Here is a 27194-nt window from a genome sequence, read left to right as displayed (position 1 = left end):
CTCCACAGGAAGACCAAAAGAGTCAACTAACCTGGACTCTTGGGGTCTCCTAGAAACTGGACCACCCACCAAAAAATCCTACATGGGCTGGATCTAGGAGCCCTGTGCATATGGAGCAGATGTGCAGCTTGGCCTTCATGTGGGTCCCCCAACAACTGAAACTGGGGCTTACCCTGACTCTGGTGCCTGCCTGTGAATCCTGCTTCCCTACCTGGGCTGCCTTGTCTGGCCTCAGTTGGAAAGGATGTACCTAGCCTTACAATGACTTGAGGAGGCAGGGTGGGTTGGTACCCAGGGGGGACCTCCCCCTTTCAAGGTGATTGGGTAGGGGGCTTGCGGGAAGAAGCCATATGAGGAGGGGCTGTGACAAGGGTGTAAAGTGAATAAATAAATTAATGGGGGGGGGAGACAACAAGGGTGTCATTGAATTCAAAACTTTTGCTTGTCTCTGCATTCAGAGGTCTGGGATCCTTCCCAGTGCTGGTCAGTGGTGGCACCCGAATTGGACTCCATCTTTCAGGGCAGAGGCAGGAGGATCCCCAAGACTGAGGCTAGCTTGGTCTACAAAGTCAGTTCCATAATACTCAGGGCTACATAGATAAACTCAGTCTCTAGACACAAAACAAAACAATGGGAGAAGTCCCCTTTGCTTCAGAGGTGAGGGATGGTTAAGAAGAACACATAGCCCTGCAAAGAGGATCTTGTCCTATCAGGAAACCCCCGTGCTGAACCTTTAGGTGTTTTCCATTGGCCAGAGAGGAGTCTCATGGCCCAGCAAATTCCTGGCATTGAGTTGAGAAAGGAAGCCAGGCCCAGACTCTGCTGTTTCAGCTGCCTGATACCCTACTGAGGCCAATAAACAAGGGCAGGAAGGCGCTGTCTTCCCCTTTAAATTATGTTGTAGTTATGTTTTTAATGTCTATGAGTGAGCATATGTGGCATCTGTCTGTGTGTGACTGTGGGTACCCATGCAGAGACAAAGGGGGATTTCTTCATATCAGATGGAAACTTACTCTGAATTGAGCTTTTAAGGAGACTTTGCTGGGTCTGGGTTTAGAAGTCCACGGTTCCAGAGTTGGGGGTATAGATCGGAGGGCCCAAGTTCAATTCCCAGAACCCCCATAACAATGTTGGATGTGGTGATGTTTGGTGGTAAACCCAAGGCCGTGAGGTGGAGACACGAGGCACTTCTAGGCTCACTAGCCAGCTAGTCTAGCCTCATTAGCCAACTCCAGGCTAATGTGATTCCCCAGCACGCAGGCGCACACGCATACATGCATGCACACATGAACATGCACACACATTTAACACGCATGCTCAGGGCCACACATACTCATTGTAAAAGTCAAAAAGAAAAGAAACCCAGAGATCTCGTCCAGAGAAGGACCAGGAACTGAAGCTCCTCCCCTCTGCCCCACCCTCTGCCAGAGCCTCCAAGAAGCTCAGTCTGTTTCACCAGATAGGGTCCTGTGTCAACTGCTGTGCTCACACTTGCTGGAGCTCGACATTTGACTACCTAGATCATCATTGGTGACAGTGGCCTCTCATACGTGCTGGCCCCCGATACTTTAAAATTCCATCCTCGGCTCTTGGAATCCTGCATCTCTACAGCTGGACCCCTGACTCGTCCTGGTCCTGCCATTAGCAGACTCTGAGCCATGGTCGTCAGCAAACAAGAGGCCATCAGCTTCTCTGTGACTTCACTGGGTTGGGTGGGTGCCATTGTGAGCTGCGTGCTGCCCGTTTGGAGGGTGACCTTTCCAGATGATGAGACAGACCCAGATGCCACCATTTGGGAGGGTCTGTGGCACATATGCCAGGTTCGGGAAAACAGGTGGATACAGTGTACACTGTATGACACCCGGATACTGGTAGCACAGGACATAAAAGTGTCTCGAGTCTTTATGGTCATCTGTACCATTGGAACCTGGCTGGGATTGCTGCTCTGTGTGCTTGGGGATTGGCGCATCAATTGTTTCATGAATTTTACTATTGAAGAGAACCTCTTGAAAGTAGCCGGTGGGATGTTTCTTAGTGTTGGCCTTCTGATGCTGGTACCCCTGTCCTGGGTAACACACAACATCATCCATGGCTTCTTTAACCCATTGCTTGGCTTCTCGAAGAAAGTACAGATGGGCTCTTCACTCTCCCTGGCCTGGACCAGCTCCCTGCTGCTGTTGCTGGGAGGCATCCTGCTCTGTGTCAACATCCCAGTATGCAGAGACTTTCCCCGTTGCATTGAGACCCCTAGTGCTAGACCTTCAGGAGCCAACAACGATACCTTAGGTAAGTGTCTCTCTTCCCGCCCCTCCCACCTTCCACCCCAGACGGAGTTTGTCTGTGTAGACCTGGCTGTCCTGGATCTCTGAGATCCGCTTGCCTCTGTCTCCCAAGTGCTGGGATTAAGGGTGTGCACCACCACTGCCCGGCATCTCTCACCTTTTGAGTTGCTTATTTTTAGACTGACCTCCGATCATCTTCTGATCCTATTCTACAGATGTTTGATGGCCAGCACACTCACGTCTGGAGGGGAAAACTTCCTCAAGAGGCCTCTCTCCAGGTTCTAGAATCATTGAACTGGAGGGAGGAAAGACAGGTCTACGGAGCTGCCCACAAGCTGTGTAGTGGACTCTGGATGCGGCTAGCTGTGTCAGCACCATGCTGAGGTGGGCTTCTTGGTGCTGAAGCTGCCCGAGTCTCCTATCTAAGGGACCCCAATAAAGTCATTGTTCCCCTAGACTGGACTTGGATAGAGCTGTTTCTTTGTCTGTAGTTGTTGTCTCAATTTGCGGTGACTGGAAATCAAGAAAAAGGGAAACAACAGACCCCAGAACAGTCATGCTAGGGCTTGTTGGTTGTTGGAAGATGGGCAAGAAGAGACTGAGCCAGCCTGGTGTCATCCTGGCCCACTGTGACACTTTCCTGAAGGTCTTGTCACCAGGCACTACTCTGAAATTACTGATAGCCCTTTGTCCCGGCACCTCTGCCGCTGACTTGCAGAAGTTAATCACTGATACTGATAACCACCTGCTCCTGGCTGGTAGTCACTAGGGTAGCACAGATGCCAGCCCTCAGGAGACTCCAGCCTGGCCCCATATATCATGTGTGTGTCTTACATGTATGTGTGCTTGTCCACATGTGTGATGGGGAGAACACGTGTGTGGAGGCCAGAGAGAGATGTCTTCCTCAATCCTTTCTCTGCCTGATCTTTGAGATCGATTCAGCCACTGGAGCTTGAATTCATGGAGTCTTGTAGACTTGCTGGCCTCCTGCAAGCTCCAGCGATCCTCTTGTCTGTGCTCTCTCAGTGCTAGGACTGCAGGTGTGCGCCTCCACATGTGGCCTTTCACATGAGTCTTGGGCTCTGAACTCAGGTCCCATGCTTACTCCCTTCCTTCAGAAGTTCTGAGCTGTATGGTGAGGAGGAGGAGGGGGTGGAGGAGAAGGAGGAGGGTTGTATGTGTGCAAGGATAGGGGTGTGTGTTCCTCCCATGGCTTGTGACTCCTGTAAACCCAGGTGTCTTTCTTATTTCTTATTTATTTCTTAGTTGCTCTGAGCAAACGGCTGACAAAAGGTACTTTAAGGAAGGGTTTATAGTGGAGGAGGTGGTGGCCCATTCCTTTGATCCCAGCACTAGGGAGACAGAAGCAGGCAGCTCTCTGGGTTCAAGGCCAGCTTGATCTATAGAGTGAGTCCAGGATATCCAGGGCCACAAAGAGAAATTCTGTCTTAGAGAAGGAAAAGGAGGAGGAGGAGGAGGAGGAGGGGAGAAGGGAGGAGGACAGGAGGATAGGGAGGAGGTAGAGGAGGAGGAGGAGAGGAGGAGGGAGGAGTAGGGAACAGGAGGGGACAGAGGGAAGAGGAGCACGGCAAAGAAGGAGGAGGAGTGGGTGGATGAGAAGAGGAGGAGAGTAGAGGGTCAGGAGGAGAGAGGAAGAGGAGGAGCAGGAAGAGGAGGAGGAGGAGGAAGAAGAGGTGGAGGATCTAATATGTGGTCAGGGACTGAAGTTTCCCTCTCTGCCCTACCCTCTGACAGTCATATAGAAGATCAGTACCACTGGATCCCTGTGTCACCTGCTGTGACCACACTTGCTAACTCACACATTACACAGATACTGGTGTTAGTGGAGTCTCTGACTAGCTTTGACCTCACAGGGAAAGCTCTGTCAGCATTCCTCTAAAGGGCACCGTCAGCTCTTAGAATCCTGTAACTCAGAGCTGGTCTGCCCATCACCCCCCACCCACATCCAGTTTCCCTGTCCTGACTCTCAGGGACTCTGAGCCATGGCTCCCCTGGACAGACAGCAAGGTATGAGCTAGCCTCTACCTTCTGAGTTTGTTTACCTCACACACACACACACACACACTCTCTCTCTCTCTCATTTATTTATTTATTTATTTATTTATTTATTTATTTATTTATTTATTTATTTATTTATTTATTATATGTAAGTACACTGTAGCTGTCTTCAGACACTCCAGAAGCGGGCATCATTTCATTACGGATGGTTGTGAACCACCGTGTGGTTGCTGGGATTTGAACTCAGGACCTTCAGAAGAGCAGTTGGTGCTCTTAGGACCTTCAGAAGAGCAGTTGGCGCTCTTAACCACTGAGCCATCTCGCCAGCCCTACCTCACACTCTTTTAAGAGTCCCTTCTGTAGTTGTTCCCTGAGAACAGAAACATTCTCTGGGAGACTCAGGAAACTTACCAGACTCCAGAGGCCCCTCCCCAGGTTCTAGATGTGGCCAACTATTGCTGAGGTAGGGGAGAGGAGACTCTTGTAGGGAGCTTTCAAGTTGTGTAGAAAATCCCGGGATAGCGTTCTCTTGGGTTGTCTTCAGTCTGTGATGGGTTGTCTGAGTCACTGGTGATTCAATGAACATTCCATCCCTCCCCCCTCCCCCCCCAACTGTTTGTTTCACCAAGTTGGACTCAGATCAAATCATTTCATTATTTTCTGTTTGGAGTGATCAGGAATAGCCTAAAAGGAACACAGTAGATGCCTGGGATGCTAAGGTCAGTACTGATGGCTGTTTGGGGATGGGCCAATTAGGACAGAGCCAGGCTAGCACCACCCTGGCCCAGTCAGATACCTCTCTAAGGATCCCCTGGTTGTCACTGGTCTGGCATAAATGAATAGATTATAAAGAGACACCTTAGCTAACAGAATATTAAAGCAAAGAACCCCAAGGGATTGGGATATTCCCAGGAGTCTTGTGCTAGGAGAAAAGTCTGGTCCAGCCAGAGCTGGGCAAGGCAGATTGACCGTCCCCTCCAGAAAGGAAATTTACAGCCTTCTAGAGATGGTGGTGAGCCAGTGATGGGCAGGATTGCACTTTAATGGGCACAACTCGGTTGTACTCATCCCTAGCCCTTTATTAAATGTTAATATCACTTCGGGACCCAAGGGTTTCACTGGATCTCTCTGTCTGTTCTTCAAATGTGGGTGCATTTAACAAATCCCCATTTTAAATTAGTTTAGTTTCCCTAATTGGCTTATGGAGGACAGAGTATGAACTTGGCCTCATGGGGCACAGACTGCTAGCTGATCAGCCTGGCATCACTGCTACTTGCCTGCAGTCAGTAAGCTGTGGTGCTGACCACCTGCTCCTGGTAGTTAGATTGTACCCACTATCCCATCCCACAGGGCACTCCAGCTTGGCTGAATGGAGATGCTAGGTTGGTGTGTGTGTGTGTGTGTGTGTGTGTGTGTGTGTGGTGTGTGTGTGGTGTGTGTGTGTGTGTGTGTGTGTGTGGTGTGTGTGTGTGTGTGTGGTGTGTGTGTGGTGTGTGTGTGTGTGTATGTGTGTGTGTGTGTGTGTGTGTGGTGTGTGTGTGTGTGTGTGTGTGTGTGTGTGTGTGGTGTGTGTGTGTGTGTGTGTGTGTGTGTGTGTGGTGTGTGTGTGTGTGTGTGTGTGTGTGGTGTGTGTGTGTGTATATGTGTGTGTGTGTGTGGTGTGTGTATATATGTGTGTGTGGGGTGTGTGTGTGTGTGTGTGTGTGTGTGTGTGTGTGGTGTGTGTGTGTGTGTGTGTGGTGTGTGTGTGGTGTGTGTGTGTGTGTGTGTGTGTGTGGTGTGTATTTGTGTGTGTCTAGATATGTGTGGTTGTGTGTCTTAATCTTCTATTGTTGTGACAAAACACCATGACCAAAAAGAACTGGGAAAGGAAAGGACTTATTTAGCGTATACTTCCACAGCATAGTCAAAGACAGTCAGGGCAGGAACTCAAACAGGACAGGAACCTGGAGGCAGGAACTGAGTCATTTCTCTCCTTCTGCCGCGGGGTTCCTAGACTTTGAACTTAAGGTTGTAAGGCAAGTGTCTTTAACTGCTAAGTCAAGGCTTCTCAACCCGTGGGTCGCAACCCCTTTGGTAAATTTCTATCTCCAGGAACATTTAAATTATGATTCATAATTACTTTGTAATTACAGTGTTAAAGTGGCAACAAGATTAGTTTTACGGTTGGGGGTCATCACAACACGAGGAACTGCATTAAAGGGTCACAGCATTTGGAAAGAGTTGAGTTTATTCAGGGATTTTTGTTTTAAACATCCAGGCTTAGGATTTCCATTGCTGTGAAAAGACACTATGACCATGGCAACTCTTATTTTTTAAAATATTAATTAGTTTATTATTTAGTGTATGTGAGTACACTGTCGATTTCTTCGGACCAGACGAGGGCATCGGATCCCATTGCAGACTGTTGTGCCCTGTGTCCCATTTTCCTTCTTCTGGTTTGTCTTCTCTTGCTTCCTGATCGTTTCCCCTCTGCCTGGGTCTCTTCCCCCCACTTAGCTTCCATCTCATCTTCCGGGTGGTCTAATGGTTGCCCACGCTGACCTCAGACTCAATGTGTAGTCAAGGATGACTTTGAACTCCCTGGCCTCTGCCCCTCTCTGCCTCTCTGCCTCCCTCTCTGCCTCTCTCTCTGCCTCCCGCCTCTGCCTCCTGCCTCTGCCTCGTCTCTGGAGCATGGGTAGGAATTACAAGCACGGGCCACTACATCTGGTTTATACAGGGCTGAGAGGACCAAACCCAGGGCTTTGTGCAGGCTGGGCCATCATTTTACCAACTGAGCTACATCCCTGGTCTAAATTTCAATCTCTCTCTCTCTTCAAAATCTTTCAAAAAGATCTATCTGTCTGTCTGTCTGTCTATTTATTATATGAGTACACTGTAGCTGTCTTCAGACACACCAGAAGAGAGCACCAGATCTCATTACAGATGGTTGTCAACCACTATATGGTTGCTGAGATTTGGACTCAGGACCTCTGGAAGAGCATTCAGTGCTCTTAACCACTGAGTCCAGAGACTGTTAGTTGATATTGTTTTTCCTATGGGGTTGCAATCCTCTTCAGCTCCTTTAGTCCTTCCCCTAACTTTTCCACTAGGGTCCCTGGGCTCAGTCCGATGGTTGGATGTTAGTATCTGCATCTGTACTGGCCAGGGTCTGGCAGAGCCTCTCAGGGAACGGCCATGCCAGGCTGCTGTCAGCAAGCACTTCTTGGCATCAGCAGTGAAGTTGGGGTTTGGTGTCTGTAGGTAGGATGGATCCCTAGGTGGGGCAGTCTCTGGATGGCCTTTCTTCAGTCTCTGCTCCATGTTTTTTGTTTGTTTGTTTTGTTTTTGTTGTTGTTGTTGTTCTGTTTTTGTCTTGTCTCTGCATTTCCTGTGAGCCTGGGTGTGTCAGAACTCCTAGGGGTCAAGCTGTAGCTGGGTGTGATTGGGGTGGGGAGTGTTGGAGCACAAGGTCCACTCCCGGGTGCAAGTGCAAACCAGGATTGTGTCCCTGGTTGGGTGGGAGTTCCTGAGTCCCCTGAGCCTGGCAAACATATATTAATGCTGTCACACTACAGGTAGCTCCTTGGAGCTTTCTCTTTTCACTTAATCTTGTTTTCCAGACTTTTCTACGTCAACCCGAACAGATTTCATTTATTCCAGCCAACCTTAAGTCATCCCTCAAAGGGAGTTTCCAATTTTATTTATCCATCTCTTTACTGATGGAAAGACCCGTCTGCAGCTCTGCACTTATCTTTACTCACGAGCAGACGTTTCCGTAAGGGGTCCTTTTGCCAATGGGGGTTGTGAAGTAGGATCAGTAGAAATTAGAGCAAATGTATGGAAGGTTGAATCTTCCAGCCCCCTCCCTGGGGGATTCTAGGCAGGAGCTCTACCACTGAGCCAACCATTCAGCTCTTGGTCTATTTCTAGTTTTAGTTGTCCATGTGTTCATGGGCAGCATTTGCATGATCATTTCCTGTATGGATCTTTAAGATCCTGCATCAGGCTCTGGGCTCTGCATAAATTTCAATTTGCCCTGTAAAGTCACTGGTGCACGATGTGCCCTGATTCTTTTGTTTTTTGCTAAGGAAGGGGAGATAGCATCTTGGTGTGTCTTTGATTCACATTTCCCCCTGACTACTAATGAGACTGGACTATGTTTGCACAAACCTCATGGCTCTTTTGGTTCCTTTTGTTAACTTTCTTTGCTTCTGTGCTTCATCAGGTCCTTTGTTTTAAAAAAAATTTTTAAGCTTCTCTTTCTTTTTCTTCCTCCCTCTTTCCCTCCCTCTCTCCCTTCCTTCTTTTCTTTTCTTCTTTCTTCCTGTGGTGTGAGTGCACACATGACAAGGGTCTTGCCTGTGGAGGCCAGAAGACAACTTGGGGCAATAGTTTCTACTTTTCCACCATGTGTGTTCTGGGGATGGGGCTAAACTGATCAGGGTTGGTGTTAAGTTCTTTAACCTCCACCTCTGATCTCTTTCTTTTCTTTTCTTGTTTTTCTTTTCTGTGTTGGACGTGGAACTCAGTCTTGCACCTGTTAGCCACGTACTTTACCACCTCCAAATTCCAGCAGAATCGATTCTCTCCTTATACTGTGTGTATCTCTGGTCTGGGGCCAAACTCAGGTCAACAGTCTTGACAGCAAGTGCTTTACCAACTGGCCAGGTATTTGATTTCTTTTCCTTTTCTTTCTTTTTGAGACAGGGTCGGTCTCTCTCTCTCTCTCTCAACCTCTCTCTCTCTCCCTCCCTCCCTCCCTCTCATTTTTTCAAGGCAAGGTTTCTCTGTGTAGCCCTGGCTGTCTTGGAACTCACTATGTAGACCAGGCTGGTTTTGAACCCAGAGATCCACCTGCCACTGCCTCCCGAGTATTAATGGCATGTGAACTTACATATAATAAATAAATAAATCTTTTTTTTTTAAATCCAGCTTTTTCCAAGCCACAGAAATTAAAAAAAAAAAAAGTCACGTTAAAAAACTGGAAATAGCAGGACGCGGGGCAGAAGACTCGGAAGTTTGCCTTAGAGACACGGAGAAATGGAGGCCAGGTGGGGTTGCATGGCTTGCAAAGCCCCGTTTTCAATCCCGAGTTCTGCACATATTAACAAGAGGGTTAAATAAAAGGAAGACTGTGAGTCTCATTATCTCCGGGTGGTTCCCTTCTTGTAACCCAGGCATTGACTGGAAATGCACAGGGAGCTCTCTCAGGTGTTTCCAGGAGGTTGTTACCAGGAAATCAGCCTTGCAAAATGAGAAACTTTATCCTGCCTGTCAAGCGCCCTGCTCGCCCCTGCGGTGTCTTCTGCCCTCACGCGACCGCATCGCGGTACTGCACCTGCTCGGAGCTCTTTTAGGTCTTGTTCTGGGGATGTGAGCACGCTTCTCCAGGGAGGAAAGCAGAATGGCGCCCCCTGGCGTGGTGCAAGGCAGCGTACACTGATTCCTTTGTACTCCCAGCTGGTCATCCCTGCTCCTCTGAATGGGGAAACTGCAAGACTGCACACTGGTTCTTCAGCCTGAAACTGATGGGGAGAGGGAAGGGACAGAGAAAGAGGCCTGGGGGGGGGGCGGTGAGGACAGAGGGGTCTCAGTTGAGGATGCTAAACTGAGGCTTCTCCTATGGCAACACTGCTACCCTTGCGGTCCAACTTGGAAAGTAAGGCCATAGAGAGCCCATCTCCTCCCTCCTTCATTTTGTTCTTCTTTCTCTACATCCCTATCTCCCTACCACTCAACCCCCACATCTGGCGGTAAACTAGGCGATTCTGAAATGGGCTCTGAGTTTTTTCCCGATAGTAGGTAGACAATTGATCCTAAGGCTAGACATCTGTGATGACCATGGAGCCAGACTTGACCTCAGAGGAGCAGGTAAAGGGAGCTATGGCAAAGGGTAGTGTGTCATGTGGCAACTGGGTCCCCATGGCAACTGGACCCCCACCCTGTGGCATCTGTGAGGTCACCCTGCCTCTCCTGGCTGGAGGAATGGGTGGAGGCCAGACATGGAGGCCGCTCCCCGGGTCAGATCTGGCCTTCTCAGAATTCTTCTGCGGGCTGGGAGGCTCTCTGCACTGGTAAGCAGGGTATGGAGAGGGGACCTGGAGAGATTCAGCCATTCCCAGCCACCAAGGAATAAACAGTCAAGTCCTGAGAGCCCCATCTCCCAAGTGCTGTGGCATAGCTGTCTATCCGCAATCTTGTTTCCTTCTCCTCCTCTCCCCCTTCCTTTCTCTTCTCTCTTCCGTGTGTATGTGTGTGTGTGTGTGTGTGTGTGTGTGTTTAAGATAAGGGTCTATTATGTAGCCCTGGTGTCCTGGTACTTTCTATGTAGACCAGGCTAACCTTGAACTCAGAGATTTGCCTGCCTCTGCCTCCCCTGTGCTGAGACTAAAGATGTACATTATTATTCCTAGCCCTTCATTTCTTTCCCTTAAAAAGATTATATATTTATGTCTATAAATAGTGTGTGTGTGTGTGTCCTCTCCTTCCACCATGTGGGTCCTGGGGATTGAACTCAGGCCGCAGGCTTGGCAGACAGTGCCTTTACCTGTTGAGCAATCTCATTGGCCTACATTCCCTTTCCTTTCCTCACCCCTGCCCTTCTCCCTCCCTGGCCTCCTCTCTTTCTTTCTCTCCTTTCTGTTTAGTGTGCATGTATGTGGGTGTGGGTATGATGTATATACATGTGTGTAAATGCCTGTGTGTGCACATAGAAGCCAGAGGAGGGTGCTCTCTCTTTCCCTCTCTTTCCCTTCTCCCTCCCTCCCCCCTCCCTCTCCCTTATTTCTTTGATTCTTGGAACTTGGAGTTGATACATTTGTTTATTCATTTTATTTTGTCCAGCAGCTTTGCAAGCCACAGATATCCTCCTGTCTTCAAAAATACCTTCAGTACTGAGGTTGCATGCATGCACTGGGCCACGTGTGTCCTGAGTCATACATGCACTGGGCCACGTGTGTCCTGAGTCATACATGCTGGGCCATGTGTGTCCTGAGCCATACATGCACTGGGCCACGTGTGTCCTGAGCCATACATGCACTGGGCCATGTGTGTCCTGAGGCATACATGCACTGGGCCATGTGTGTCCTGAGCCATACATGCACTGGGCCTTGTGTGTCCTGAGGCATACATGCACTGGGCCACGTGTGTCCTGAGGCATACATGCACTGGGCCATGTGTGTCCTGAGCCATACGTGCACTGGACCATGTGTGTCCTGAGGCATACATGCTGGGCCACGTGTGTCCTGAGGCATACATGCACTGGGCCATGTGTGTCCTGAGCCATACATGCACTGGGTAATGTGTGTCCTGAGGCATACATGCTGGGCCATGTGTGTCCTGAGGCATACATGCACTGGGTCATGTGTGTCCTGAGCCATACATGCACTGGGCCATGTGTGTCCTGAGCCATACATACACTGGGTCATGTGTGTCCTGAGGCATACATGCACTGGGCCATGTGTGTCCTGAGGCATACATGCACTGTGCCATGTGTGTCCTGAGGCATACATGCTGGGCCATGTGTGTCCTGAGCCATACATGCACTGGGCCATGTGTGTCCTGAGGCATACATGCACTGGGTCATGTGTGTCCTGAGCCATACATGCACTGGGCCATGTGTGTCCTGAGCATACATGCACTGGGCCATGTGTGTCCTGAGCCATACATGCACTGGGCCATGTGTGTCCTGAGGTATACCAGCACTCGGCCATGTGTGTCCTGAGGCATACATGCACTGGGCCACGTGTGTCCTGAGCCATACATGCACTGGGCCTTGTGTGTCCTGTGGCATACATGCACTGGGCCATGTGTGTCCTGAGCCATACATGCACTGGGCCATGTGTGTCCTGAGCCATACATGCACTGGGCCATGTGTGTCCTGAGGCATACATGCACTGGGTCATGCCTGCTCTGTTTTATTATGTGGGTGCTGAGACCAGAACTCTCTGATCCTCATGCTTCACCAGCAAGTACTCTCCTCCTCCTCTTCCTCCTCCTCTTCTTCTTCCTCCTCCTCTTCTTCTTCCTCCTTTTCCTCTTCTTCCTCCTGCTCCTCTTCCTTCTCCTCCTCTTCCTCCTTCTCCATCTATACCTCCTCACCTCCCCTGCTGTCTTACTATGTGGTCCTCAAACTCACCACGTAGCCCAGGCTAGTTCCAAAACTCACTGTATAGCCCAGGCTAGCCTTGAACTCTTGACCTCTGTTCAAGAGCAGTCATGTGCACCAGGCCTGGCTTCCTATCCTGGTCCTTCAGATGTACATTGACCCTGAGATTCCCATGGATATAGGGTACCAGGTTGATCATCTCTGTCACCTCTGGGCTGGAGGCTTATGCTCTACCAGAGAGGCACACTCTTCATTGAGGAATTCTCAATTACAACTTTATCTCCCCCGCAACTTATCCCACTTCCTGGTGAATAGAAGACACCTTGAACAATCTGCCACTCAGATGAGAGACCTGGAAATCTGTCTCTCCTTCTCTCTGTCACAGTAGGTCTCACATTAAATCCGCCACCCCTCTCCCATGTCTCTACATCTCCCTGTCCTTAATGATACCTATATGCCCAGATTCCCTCATGCCAAGGGCAACCAGGATTCTAGGCAAGCCCAGGTATTTGGGAGAAGTCAGCCAGCCCTGCATTCGAATTTCACAGAGTTAATTAGAGGGGAGATCATCTCTACTTATGAGTTTTTAATTTTTATTAATCATTATTATTGTGTGTGATGTGTTTGGTGGGTGCTTGCTTGCCACAGCACTTATGTGGAAGTCAGAGGATGATTTGGGGACATTGGTTCTCTCCTCTTCCCTTTCCGTGGTTCTGGGGTCAGACTGAGGTCACCACGCTCGTGGGGTGAGAACTTGAGCCACTGAGCACTCTATGCTCGTTCATTTGTTTGGTTTCATGTAGATGAGGTTAGTTTTGAACTTCCTATATAGCCAGAGGAGCTTGGACACTAGATCCCTCTGCTCCTACCTGCAAAGTGCTGAGACTACAGGCATGCAACACCTCTCTTGGTTTTATGAAGAGCTGGGGCTTGAACCCAGGGTTTCATGCATGTTAGACAAGCACACCACAGCCAAGCTCCATCCCCATGCTTAAAAGTCACTCTTACGGGGCAGGAGAGATGGCTCAGCAGTTAAGAGCACTGACTCTTCTTCCAGAGGTCCTGAGTTCAATTCCCAGCAACCACAAGGTGGCTCACAACTATCTGTAATGGGTTCTGATCTGCAACAGCATGCTTACATACATTAAAAAAAAAGTCACTCTTAAAAAAAATCTTTGGAGGTAGAGGCAGGTAGATCTCTGAGTTCAAGGTCAGCCTGGTCTTGTTCCAAGACAGCCAGGGCTACACAGAGGGAGAAAAAAGATTATAGGCAGGGCATGGTAGCACATGCCTTTAATCTTAGCACTCAAGAGGTAAAGGCAGGAGGATCTCTGTGAGTTCAAGGCCAGCTTTATCCACATAGCAATCTCCAAAATAGCCAGGATTACCTTGAGAGACCATGTCTCGAAAGAAACCAAAATCAAATGAATGAATGAATGAATGAATGAATGAATGAGAGACTATTCCTGTGTATCACAAGTGAATTGAGACAGCTCACAATGACCGAGCAACCCCTATCTCTAAAGCACTGGTTGGGTTTCACCCAGGTTGGTGACACTGGTGTCCCCATCTTCCTACAGCTGATCCAGAACCGCACTCACTTGTACCGCTTTCTGCTCCTGAAGATGGCCATCTTTCAGCACTGGGTGTTGGGGCTGGCCCAGGAAGCCCGGGGTTCAGGCAGTGACCAGGCCCGCCAGCTTCCGGAAGTCATCATAACCTGTGCTCTGAGTTTGGCCCTTCGAGCTGGACTAACATTGCTGTGGGTCCCCATGTGGCTGCTGCTCTGGGGACCCAGGCTGGCATACAGAGTCGGGCTGTGCTGCACTCGTACTGTGAGGTTGGCCCTGGGGCATCTCTGTGTCTGTGAACCTCTCGGTCTGTCTCCAGCCACCTTCAGGGACCTGTTTCTATCCTGCCTGCACAGCCTGATGCTGGTAGCTTTGCTGCTGCTGCTGCTAACCTGGAAGCTGATGCAGAAAGCCCATCACTTTAGTCTGGGCTGGCTGCCCAGTCAGGTGGGTTAACAGGGATGCAGGCTGATGAGCTTGGGGACTTTGGGTGTGGCCACAGCTGGTCAGTACTGGCCATGGGAAGGTCCTGGGGGCCACTTAACATGCTGTCTGTCTGTCTCTCTTAAATTATTATTATTAATGTGTGTGTGTGTGTGTGTGTGTGTGTGTGCATGTGTGTGTGTGTGTATGGCAGGAAGCCAGAAGAGGGCATTAGATCCTCTGTAGCTGTAGTGACAGGCAGTTGTGAGCTTGTACCTACATTACCTAATGTGGTTAATAGAGATCAAACTGGAGTCCTCTGCGAGAGCAGTATTTGCTCTTAGCCGCAAACCCATCTCTACAGCCCCGTACAACATTGCTTTTAACTTTTTTCTCCAGAAAGTCTCTTTAAGAAGCCCTGGCTGTCCCAGAACTCCATCTGTAGACCAGGCTGGCTTTGAATTCTTACAGCTCTGCTTGCCTCTGCCTCCCAAGTGCTGAGGATCAAAGGGGTGCGCTCCCACCACCAGGCTCATAGAATGTTACTTAAAAAAATTTGCATGTTGCACACAAGTGGGTGTCAGCATCAGGGTTTGTTTCTTTTCTTCCACAATGCTAGGGCTGGGGCCGGGGCTCAAACTTGGCCGACTTGAGCCATCCTTCCAGTCCTTACCAATGCTCTTGCCTGGCCGGACCCTCCTGCAGAATTCTGTGTTGCTGGAAGCCCCGGCCCTGCTGAGACGCCTCTACCTGTGGGTGGAACACAGGACCACACTCACTTCCTGGAACCTGGCCTATCTTGTCACTTGGACGACCTGCCTTGCTTCCCACCTGCTTCAAGCTGCCTTTGAACACACAACCCAACTGGCCCAGGCCCAGGAAGTCAAATCCCAGGAGACCTCGGGGCCCCCGCCTCAGTTCTTAATTCCAGAATCCTCCACCACTGAGTCTGGACCCCTCCCACCCCAGCCTGAAACCCCTGGAGAATAAATGTGTCCCCCACCTGCCCCTCCGACTCACCATCTTTTTGCCTCGCTATTCTGTGGAAGTCTATTCTGTGCCATGTGTGCACATGTGCATCTGTGTACCTGTGCTTGTGAGCGCACAGGGGTGAAATCCCAGGCTCAGCACTTCTGGAAGGAAATCACATTCCTCACGTGCCTCTCAGGTGTCAGGCATCAACCTCCTCTGACACTTTACATATCGTTTAGTTCGTCTCCTAGCAACCCTAGCATCTGGCTTGACTCTCATTTTCCACACTAGAAAACTGGGCCTCTGAGATCGGACATTCCCAAGGTCATGAAATGTGTCAGCGTCGGCTCAGGTCTCCAGATGGCTTTGTTTCCCAGGTTGCTATGTCTAAATCTATGCCCCTGGTCCTTAGCTCCCTAGGGATTTAAAGGGAGCTGGGCAGTTAGAGGCTCTGACCTCTTGGGGGTGCCAGGAGCTCACAGTTTAGAGATGTAGGCAAAATTTTGGAGTAGCTCTCCTAAAGTCTGAAAGTAGCTTATCCATTCACCCACATATAGGAATGGGTCTGCATGCTCACCGCTACATATACACACCCGCCGACTATCCAGAGGACCTCTCTCTCCTCCTTCCCTTCTTCCCACCTTTCCCTCCCTCCCTCCCTTCTCCCTCCCTCACCTCTCTGCTCCTCTCTCCCCCATCTCTCCCTCCCTTCCCCTCTCTCCCTCTATTCATCCATCCCTCCATCTTTCCATCCCTCCTTCCCTCTCCCCCTCCTTCCCTCCTTTCTCCTTCCCTCTATCTACCCATCCCTCCATCCACTCAAAATTCACCCATTTAACCATCCTTCCAAACACCTCAAATTCATCCATCTATCCTTCTATACATCCAAAAGTTCAGTTACCCCCTCACCCACCCACCCATCCATCCATACACCCCAAATTCATTCTTCCATCCCTTTGCTCCTAAATCCATCTGTCTATCCCCAAATGTATCCCCCATCCCACCCCCATCTACCCATCCTGCTCCCCCCACACACATGCATTCGTTTGCTCTTTTCTCTTTCCAGAAACGTCATAGCACAGACTATCAACCTCCCCCAGGCAAGGGAAGACTTCTCCAGTCTCCTCAGCCTCTCACTGGCAAAGGCAGGCTCCTTCAGACCCAGGCTCACCCAGGCTCTGCAGAGTCCTGGCCTTAGATGAGTGATGCGTATGAGGAAAGAGGAGGGGCTGATTTCCTGAGGGTCAGCCGTCACCTATCACCCCTTTCCCTAGCTCAAGACCTGGCATCTGTGTGAGTGTGTGTGTGTGTGTGTGTGTGTGTGTGTGAGGTTCAGAGAACCTACGTTCCCCAGCCTCACCCTGTTCCTCATCTTCAGGGCAGCTAGTGCCTCCCTTATGACTGTAAATGGTCTAGGTTAGATGTGTCTTCCACGTTCTTCCTCCAAATACAAGAAGCAACTTACCTGCCTTCGAGAGACCTGAGTGGGCTCTTTTTGTTCAACGTGGCTGGAGCCTGTGGAATGACCTACAGGCCCCTGATTAAAGGGCAGTCTCTTCTGGGTTCCAGAGCACCCACAACTTATTGGGAGGACCTGGGTACCAAACCCGTGAAAGTGCTTGAGCTGCCAGGAACCAGGGTTAAGGCCTCAGCATTGAGACAGAAACAGCAAAATACAGGTGGAGAGGAGTTCAAAACCCAAGAAGGGAGAGGAAGGTGACAAAGGTCTGAGTAGGGTGTGTGGGGGGGGCACAGTGTAAGCAGAGTGGGGCTGGGGGCCAGGGTGGAACCAGCCCTGGCATTGAACTGAGGTGAGACTGTCTCTCTGTGGGACTGACACTGGCAATTGTTTTTTTTTTACTAGCTCCCCTGCTTCCGTGTGGCATGAGTTCATTATGTGTGCACATGTGCAGACATGCATGTGGTGGCAGGAGGTTGACACTGGGTGTCCCCTTTATGACTCTCCACCTCTCTCCTTGCACCTGAAGGTCACTGATTTCGCCAGACCAGCTGGCCATCTACATCTCCAGACCCCTGTTTTTAGTTTATTATTGATGTTGTTTGTTTTTTGAGATGACATAGCCCTGGCTGGTCTGGAACTCACAATGTAGACAGAGACCTGCCTGCCTCAGCCTCCTTAGTGCTAGGATTAAAGGTGTGTGTCATCACTCTGGGCTCCTTTTACTTTGAGATAGAGTCTCAGCAATTGGTCCATGCAGGCCCTGAAACTGCAGTCCTTTCTCAATCTCCCAATAGCTGGGATAACGGGCCTGAACCACCAATCCCGGCTCTGGAGGCCCCTTCAGGCTTTGCTCTTGAGTGCCCCATCTGATAGCTAGTCTACCTGCAGACTGCTTAGGCAGACCTCTGGTATATACATCCCGGCCCACTGGATCTTTACATAGCTACATGGGATCTGATCTCTGGGATCCCTGGCCCCAAGATATCACTGCATTTGCTTTAGAGCCTTGGAGATAAATACCCCAGGCCTTTAAAGACCCTGGTTGCCTGGGACCAGGGTTTGGGAGAAAGGACTAGCGTATCCTTCCTGTTGCTGCTCCAGCCCCTGCCCCTCAGCTCACTGCAGGACTATCGTCCAAGCTGAACAACCAACCATCTTTTGTGTCTGTGTGCAAAAGATTCCCATGGCCGTGCTGGTTCACTGCTGGTGGTCCCTCATAGATGGGAGGGCAGGGAAGGCTCACTGGATCCTCTCACCTTATTTTCAGCCGTTTGTACACAGCCCTGCCCTTACGGCACATGGCTTTGGGAAGGCTGGAGTACACAGGCTGGGGAAGACTACGGGAAGGGGATGTCAACTCTATGGTCACAAGGGAGACATCGTCAAGCTGCATTGTCACATTGCATGCAGACCTTCCAGGGTAGCTGCTTTGTGGTCACCCATTCTTGTGAGCCCATAGTCCTTTGCTCAAACTGTATAGGAAAACCTAATAAACTTATTAGTTCTCTGGGTAGAACTTTGGTTTGTCAGTGGTACCTTGGGAAGAGGGGAATAAGATGGTCACACTCCTCCATGGAAGGGATTTTAGCAACACACACATTTGTGTGACTGTAGGCGTGTGAACTACACAACACATGTATAGAGGTCAGAGGACACTCTCTGGTATTGGTCCTTGGCTTTTGCCTCATTTGAGACAGACTCATGCTCCCTACTTTATATAGCAGGCTAGTTGGCTAAGAGATTCTCATGTCCCCTCCATGTCTCATCCCAGGAGCACTTTCATCTGGGTGCCATTGCACCCAGCTGTGTGTGGGTTCTGGGGATTTGAACTCAGGTCTTCCTGCTTTTGTGGCAAACACTTTATCCATTGAGCCATATCCTAAGCCCCCCAAGCTGCACAGAGCAGAGACCTAGGAGTAAGAACACCTTGGACTGGAGCCATAGCTCTGGAGTCTAAAGTCTAGACAATCTTGGCTATGTGAAATGGCTGGGCAAAGTTAACTCTGCAAGCCTCAGTTTCCCCATCTATGCTCAGCAACAAGACTGCAGCCTTCCCAGGGCTCTTGTGTAGCCTGTGCTTGTGTCACGATGCTCTCAGCTGGCCCCACTGCCGTGGCTATTTCTTCTAGAGTCACTGGCTTCCCAGGGGCCACAGCCTGATCGGGATTCTGAGGCTCTATGGCTAAGGTCACCAGTTCATCTTCTCAGGCCTGCGAGTGTGGAGTGGTCTCTGGCTTTCGGGAAGAAAGCAAATGGGGGAGCGGTGAGGAAAGGAGGGGGGCCTCGGGCGGGGGCAGCAGGCTGGAGGGCTGGCCGGCAGCTCCACGCAATCTGTCTGCTATGCAGCCTCGGCCCGGCCTGTATTTATTTATGCTGCGCGTATATTTATACCAACCCCTTTCTCATTATTACTACAGGAAACGGCTAGAATTGTTACATACCTGGCGGCCTAGGGGTCTCGCTCAGCCAAGACACACAGGGCCCTTTGGCTGTCTCGCCATGATTGCGAGAGGGCCCCCCATCCCCAGACTCTGACCCTTCACTGACCTTGCTAGCACCGACTCCTAGCTTTCTCTTCTCTCCAGGGCCATAGCTTGGGTGAGGGATTTTTACGTTTCTCCCCATGTGCCTGGTCCTTACCCAATCTGACCCCAAACAAGGCCATGATTTCAGGGGTTATATAGACGGCCAGCTGGAGATGAACACCCCAGGCAGAATAATAGATTTGGAGAGGGGGAGAAGTGACCAAGGTCCCCCAATTTAGGGAATAAATCTTAGTTATTCTGGTGTAAGCGTGGGGCTGGGCTCTCTGAAGATTAGCTTCCCACCAAGCCCACCCAAGCCCACCCAAGCCTGGGTAACTTTCCACCTGCGGTTGTCCCCCACCCTCGGCCCAGGAGAACATTTCCCACACCTCTCCCCTTTGTCCCAGGCTTGGCAGGAGTTGGGGGGCTCAGCTGCGGACTGCCTCTACCCCTGGGACCCACATGTTCCGCTCAGAGCCGCCAGTCTCTCTCCAGCCCCAGCTCTGGGCTTGGCCCCAGGTGGGGCTTGCCAGAGAGGCGCGGCCCCCTCCCCAGAGCTCTGGCCTGACACAACCTGTTAGGACTTCACGCCTCAGCCTGAAGGCTCCCTGGCTAGACTCTCCACCCAAGCCATGTGATGCCCCTGACCCTGGTGTCCCCAGCAGGTTGCAAAGAGCCCCCTGTATGCCCTTTGAGGTTCCGCAGCAGGACTTAGGGACTGCTATCTATCCACAGGCCTCAGTTAATTGTGGCTGCATAGGCTTGACATTTGACCTCGGCCTCCTATGGCCTCCATGCCTTCCTGCCTCCAAGTCAGGAGGGGATGGGGTTTCCCTCTTGTCTTGTTACCTTTGCTTTCCAATTTCTGTGCCTGGTAGGGTTGGGAGGTTCTACTTGCGCAATTCTTAAAAGTTAAAAAGAAAAGTGAGGTTGAAGGGCTGGAGAGATGGCTCAGAGGTTAAGAGCACTGACTACTTTTCTAGAGGATCTGGGTTCAAATCTCAGCAACCACATGGCAACTCACAGTCATCTGTAACTCCAGTTCCAGGGGATCAGGGACCCTCTTTTGATGTTCCCTGGTAGCAGGCACACATGTGGTGCACAGACATACAAGCGTACATTTATTCATTGGCTGTATTTTGTGTGTATGTGTGTGTGACACACGCAAATGCAGAGGTCAGAGGACAACCTACAACTTTCAGGAGTCAGTTCTCACCATATACCACGTGGGCTCCTTGGTTCTCAAACTTGGTCACCAGTCTTGGTCACAGGCACTTTACCCACTGAGCCAAGTCCCCAGCCTTGGGCAGTTCTGGATATATAGCTTGTTTGGAGAGTATAGCTGCAGCCTTCCTCCCCTGCCCCCCTGCTCAGGGCAGGTTCAGGTCCTGGGCTATGCTGTTAGCAGGAGTTGCTGGTTATGTCTGCAGTGTGACCCTGGGGCTCCTTTTAGAGACCCTCCTGGAAACCTTCTGGAGCCTCTCTGCTTCCACTGCACTACTTCATTCAATCAGTGTGTGTGTGCGTGTGTATGTGTGTGTGCGTGTGTGTATGTGTGTGTGTGTATGAGACAAGCTGGTCTTGAATTTATTCTGTAGCTGAGGATGACCTTGAACTTGTAATCCTGCTGCTTCCAATTCTCAAATGCTGGGATTACAAGCATGAGCTATGTAGACAGTGCTAGGAATCAAACCTAGTGCTTCAGGCATGCCAGGCAAGCGCTCTGCCAATCGAGATACACCCTCAGTTTAAGTTACCTGCGCTCTGAGAGTAACTTATCCTTCCTCTCCACTGGGACTCAGTTTTGGCTGGTCTCTGGCTTATATAGCCCTGGGCAGGTCAGCCTTAGTTCTTACTTCCATCACAGGGCTCAGTTAACATCTGCAACTTAGCATTTGTGGATCTTGAAGCTTCCTTGAACCAGGGATCAGAGTTCTGTAATTAGGGGGTTCTAGAAGGACCCCCCCCCAAGTCTAAATAGAATAGAGAAATTCAAGCCTAGCCTTCAGGTCCCTGTTGCAGCAGCTGGATCCTGCAGCCATTCTTGTTCACAATGTGCACATCTGGGGTGATGTACTCCTCACCCACCCCCAGCCCAGGCTCACATCTGGAGACCAAAGCTGGCTCGCTGGCTAAACACAGAGCATCTGGATGTGAAGAGCTGTTTCTGGGTTAACACGGCCCATCTGGGCCCCTGGCTGCTGCTCCGCCCCGTCTCCACAGCGGAATGCTGGCTGCACATCTGGACGGCTGGAACCCGTGTCCAGCTGGGTCAGGAGCCGTGTCTGCCACCATCACCCCCCCTTCTCTGTCTGCTTGAGGTTGTGGTAGGGGATCTGTATTCAGAGAGTTCCCCAGACTGTCTATAAGGCACTGGTCTCTGGGTTTTGCCTGATGGGCTTACCTTGGCAACAGATTCATCCTAACATACTCTGTACACATGTCCCTTGTCCCAGATTGGTGACAGCTGCCACTCTACACCAGCCCACCCTAGGGAGGGTGTTGGCATGTCTTGAAAGAGCCTCTGGGGCCACTGGAGTGCCTGTCTGCATGCCCTCTCTCAGGGTTCCACCAACTGGAAGGCAAGGGTCTCTGCCTTGGGTCTCTGCCTTGGAGCCCAACTCACGGGAACAACCCTGAGCCTAGCCCTCTACACCAACTTCCATGCTTGGCTAGAGGGAGCCGGTAGTCTTCCCAGAACCCTGCGACTCACATGAGGGCAGCCTGGGTCAAAAAGACAACTAGAGGGAACTGGGCTAGCCTGTGGAAAGGATGACTACCCAAGAGGTGAGGGACCTCCTGACATCGCACAACTGGATTTTTTTTTTCAATGAGAAGGGTCTTTCTCATGTAGCCCAGGCTGGCCTCAAATTCCTTATGTAACTGGGCCTGATTCCCGATCCTCATGTATACTAGGCAAACACACCACTGACCAAGCCACACCTTCCTCAGCCCCTCAACTGACTCACGTTTAGCTCAGTAGCTGATAACTATTTTTTAAAATTACATTTATGTATGTATGTATGTATGTATGTATGTATGTATGTATGTGTGTGCAATGCTTAGTGTACGTGTGGAGGGCAGAGGATCACTTGCAGAGGTCAGTTCTCTCCTTCCACCACATGGGTCCCGGGGGTCAAACTGAGGTCATCTGGCTTGGCAGCAAGCCACTTTAGCTACTGAGCCATCTTGCTTAGGCCCTAACCCTTCAGACTTCAGGCTACCATCAAGAGCTAAAGCACTTGGGACTCCAAAGTTACCACGAAGGGATGGATCCATGTGTCTCTGTCACTAATATGGCAGATGTTATGTTCTGTATTAGCATATATTAAATCCATAGTAATGAGTTTCATTAGGCCATCTTCATATGTATGTGTAATGCATTTTGATTAAAGTCACCCCAACACTGTCTCTTGCCCCCACCTACTCCTGTTGATCCCCCCTCGGATTCCCAACTGGTCCCTCTTCTATTTTCCCACCTCTTATGTGTGTGTGTGTGTGTGTGTGTGTGTGAGACCCTGTGAGTTCAATTCAAGTTGCTTACAGGAGCCTGGTTATTTACCAGAGTGGCTGCACCACTGAAAGGAATCTCTCTCCCTACCCCCAGTAACCGATCATGCTTATAGATCTCTGGAGAGGGTTGGGGCCCTGTGAGTCCCTCCCACACCCTTGGTGGAAGGCATGAAGGCCTGGTCTTGTGCAGTTGAGTTCAGAAGTATAACAGTCATGGCATGCCTGGAAGACAGCATCTCAGAGCCCTTTACGCTTTCCTCTGCTCTTCCATCCTCTTCGGAGTCTGTTCATACTATCATCCTATTTTGGACGGAGCAGTCAACAGGCAAAGGTTACCCTTGCAGGGAACCAAAGATGTTAGACAACTTTTAAAGGTCAATCTTTGGAGCTTTCATTCTGAGAGTTCTGTGGAGGGAGCACGTCGTGTGTGCATGTGTGTGTGTGTGTGTGTGTGTGTGTGTGTGTGTGTGTGTGTGCATGTGTGTGCATGCAAACATAGGGTGGGAGGACAGATGTTTGATGAGAATGGTGGATGAGTGGGTAGGCACAAGGAAACCCCCCCCCACCACCACCACCAACTCCCTTCCCCAGAGTCCAGAGCCTGCCTGCTTTGAATGGCCCCTGTTCTGGTACTGGCTTACAGCATCCTCAGCCTGGGATGTATTCTCTAAGCCTGGTGATACTGCATCCTGTGGTCCAGGCTTATCACAGCATCACTGGCTCCGATTGAAAGGAATTCTTTACAGCTGCAGCCTCTAGCCTGGGGGCCCTGGAGCAGCAAAGCAGCTGAAAGCAAAAGCCTTCTCCTGCCCCTCCCTGGCCACGGAAAATGTGAGCTAACCAACACATGAGTTGGAGACAGTTGTGAATAATAATGGACATGGGCAAGGATTTTTTTTTTATCTTAATTCATCTATCTTTCATGTGTATGCATGTGTGGTATGCATGGCTTTGTTTAGTTTGGTTTTCTTGCAGATGGTGGGCACACACATGTAGTTGGGTACATGTGTGTTGATGTCAGGGTTCTTCTGCAGCTGCTTTTCACTCCATGTATTAAGATAGGGTTCCATTCCCTGGGAGCTGGAGAGATGGCTCACCAGTTAAGAGCACGGGTTGCTCTTCCAGAGGACCTGGGTTCAATTCTCAGCACCCACACGATGGCTCCAGTCTGTTAACTCCAGTTCCAAGGACATCTGACGCCCTCTTCTGGCCTCCACAGGTACTGCACACACGTGGTGCACAGAATTTCGTGCAACAAGATGCCCACACACATAAAATAAAATAAAATAAAATAAAATAAAATGGAAACAAACACACCTTGAACAAAACAGGGCATTCCACTTGAACCCAGATCCTGAGGGTTTGGCTAAGCCTAACTAGCCAATTTACCCTGGAGACACCCCCTGTTTCTGTCTCCAGAGTGTTAGCTAGTATTCTTTCTGCCAAGTGCTGAGATTACAGACTCGAGCCACCACACCCAGGAATTAGAATCCATAACATCGCTAGGCAGTGGTGGCACACGCCTTTAATCCCAGCTCTTGGGAGGCAGAGGCAGGTGGATTTCTGAGTTCGAGGCCAGCCTGGTCTACAGAGTGAGTTCCAGGACAGCCAGGGCTACACAGAGAAACCCTGTCTCAAAAAAAAAAAAATTCCATAACATCACCTCCTACATACTGCCCCCAGTGCCTTTGGCAGGAGAGTCACTCATCACCCCTATTTTCTGGTTATGGAAACTGAGGCTCCACAGAAGCAATCATTTGATCACATGGCTGACAAGTGTCCCAGGCAGGGACACAGGTCAGTTCGAGCCCTCTCAGAGAGCTCCTACCTAGTACTCGCTATCACGAGGGCTGGGAGGAGGCCCCGTCTCCTTCTCATATCCTCTCCCCTCCCATGTTCCTCCTGTAGTGGGAATTACTACCCTGAGCTTGGCATGGTGGCCAGTGCCTGTATTCCCACCCCTCTGGAAGCTGAGGCAGGAGGATCAAATGTTTGAGGACAGTTTACAATATGTAACAAGAGCCTGTGCTCTTTTTAACACAGGGTCTCCTGTCGCCCAGACTAACCTTCGACTCTCTATAGTCCAGGATGGACTTGAACTCCTGATCCTCCTGCGTCTATCTCCCAAGCACTGGGATTCCAGTTAGTGCTGCCTGCCACACCCAGCTTATACAGTGCTGGGGAGCACACTGGGCAAGCACACTCCTCACTGAGCCACACCCACAGTCCAAGACTGTGTCAAACAACAACAACATCAACAATAATAATTAAAAAGCTGGAGCCGAGTTTTGTGCCCCCACTTCCTAGCGGAGCTGGCTGGCTTATGCCCCTCCCAGCCCTGGCCTGTGAGGGTGGGTCAGGGCCCGCAGAAGCAAAATCAGTCGGGCCGCAGGAGAACAATAGAAAAGAAAAGAACGGAAACCCTTTAGGAAGCCAGCATGGGGAAGGAGGCCAGGCTACATGGTGTCCCAGACGGGCTGGGTCCTGGGGTCTCTAGAACAAGGGGCACAGTGAGGACAAGGAGTACCCAAGTTGCCCTCTGCCACATTGCAAAGTTGAGTGCGGTTTGTCAGGGCTGCTTGAGACCCCGTGTCTGCAGCAGCAATAACGAATCTCCCCACAGAGTCCCGGCGAGCAAACTCCTGTTGCCTGTACACCCAGAGCCCTCCTGCCGTCCCTTGCCGAGATCCCAGTGCACGTCTAGCGTTGTTATGGAATGCTTGCTCTGTGCTGTGTCTGGTCTCTGGGACTGGGTGTTTCTGCATCTGCATGCTCTGGTTGGTGCCACGAGAGGATGTGTCTCCTCAGTTTACCAGGTTCTTCATTGGCCTAGCATGCACAAAGACCAGGTTCTAGTCCCGGTTCTTCATTAACCAGTCACAGCAGCACACATCCCAGCCTCCGGGAGGCAGAGGCAGGGAGGTCATGGGTTCAAAACCAGCCTGAGCTATGAGACCCTATCTCAAAAAACAGACAGATAAAATACAGAGAAAGGGCCCCTGTGGTTTTTCTCTCCTCAAGACCCAGCTAATTCTCCCAGACAAACCAGGCCAGTCCAAAAAGAGGCCACCAAAATAAGGGAGGATTGCGAAACTCACATCCAGGGAAAGAGGCCACCAGAAGTATCTTTCCAGGACAGGGGGCCATGACATGCAGCCAGGCCTGTGGGTCATAGCCTGCCTGGGCTGGAGCTATTTCTGTCTGGGGGTGGGGTGGGGGTGGGAGTCATGGTAGGAGTGGGGGCTGATGGAACTCTTTGTCTGACCCAAACACTTTCGCCCTTAAGCCGGGGCTGCATGTGGTTCAAATTCATTGTCACCTAATTCAGCACTCAGGGTTCCGTGCAGCCCCCCTTCCCCGCCCCAAGGAAAAGATGAAAACATACAGTTGCTGGCAGGCGAGGTGGGTGTGAGGGGCTGTGACAAGCAGGCTGGCTGCCTTGACCTCATCTGCCCTCTGGCTGGCTGTCCCTCCATCTTCTTGGCTCCTTCCATCCCAGTCCCTGTGTCCCCAAAGGCAAGAAGAAACAGGCATCCGTCCAAGTCCCAGCAGGGCTGAGAAGGGACCCTGAGGCCACCAGCTTCTTGCTTTCTACCTTGGGAGGAAATGGGAAGTGAACATGCCCAGGTTTGTGTACGGGAATGTCCGGGCTCATGTGTGGTGGTGTCGCAAGTCACACATGGACCTGTTGGCATCACGGAGTCAAGCCATCCCCTCCTCTCCCCTCCTTCCTCTCTTCTCTCCTTTCCTTCCCTTCTCCTTTCTCCCCCTCCCCTCTTTTCCCCTCCCCTCCCCTCTTCTCCCTTCCCCCCTCCTCTCTCCTCCTCCTCCCTCCTCTCTCCTCCCCGCCCCTTTTCATTTCTCTTTCCTTTTAAAAAATGACTTCTTCACTATTTTCTGTGCACCCGTATGTGCCTGAGTACTTTATGTGTACCACCTGTGTGCAAGCATCTTCAGAGCCCAGAAGAGGGCGTCAGATCCCCTGGAACTGTAGGACCAGGTGGCTATGAGCTGCCCAGTGTGGGTGCTGGGAACCAAACCTGCATCTTCTTCAAGAGCTGTGAGCATCCAGCCCTCTCCTTCTCTTTCTCTTTGTTTTCTTGAGACAGTCTCAATGACAGTTAAGCATAACCTCCAACTTCTAATCCTCGTGCCTCCGTCCCCCAAGTGCTGGGGGTATGAGGTGTGCACCATCATACCCAGTCTGTATGGTGTTGGGAATCCAACTCAGGGCCTTGTGGGTGCCAGGCAAGCGCTCAACCAAGCTACATTCCCCAGCCCTTTATCTCTTGAGACCTGGTCTCCAATTGTAGCTGGGACAGATCTCAAATTCCG

The 27194-nt window shown here is 50.7% G+C and overlaps 2 protein-coding genes across 3 annotated transcripts; both read left to right on the top strand.

Annotated features, from left to right (window-relative positions):
- Positions 1–1457: 1457 nt before the first annotated feature.
- On the top strand, positions 1458–2738 carry Cldn13 (claudin 13). Its single transcript, NM_020504.4, has 2 exons — positions 1458–2286; positions 2498–2738. The coding sequence occupies exons 1-2, from the start codon at positions 1659–1661 to the stop codon at positions 2503–2505; spliced, it is 636 nt and encodes a 211-aa protein (NP_065250.1). The 5' UTR covers positions 1458–1658; the 3' UTR covers positions 2506–2738.
- A 7516-nt stretch (positions 2739–10254) lies between these two features.
- On the top strand, positions 10255–15395 carry Tmem270 (transmembrane protein 270). Of its 2 annotated transcripts, none has more exons than NM_194065.3 (3): positions 10255–10360; positions 13974–14411; positions 15093–15395. In NM_194065.3, the coding sequence occupies exons 1-3, from the start codon at positions 10289–10291 to the stop codon at positions 15375–15377; spliced, it is 795 nt and encodes a 264-aa protein (NP_919041.1). In that variant the 5' UTR covers positions 10255–10288; the 3' UTR covers positions 15378–15395. The 2 variants fall into 2 exon arrangements, with proteins under 2 accessions (NP_919041.1, NP_083957.1); NM_029681.3 differs by having other exon boundaries at positions 15007–15395.
- Positions 15396–27194: the final 11799 nt, after the last annotated feature.

The sequence above is a fragment of the Mus musculus genome, chromosome 5 (assembly GCF_000001635.26).
Source record: "Mus musculus strain C57BL/6J chromosome 5, GRCm38.p6 C57BL/6J".
Taxonomy (NCBI): Eukaryota; Metazoa; Chordata; class Mammalia; order Rodentia; family Muridae; genus Mus; species Mus musculus.
This window is presented reverse-complemented; position numbering and strand designations above follow the sequence as displayed.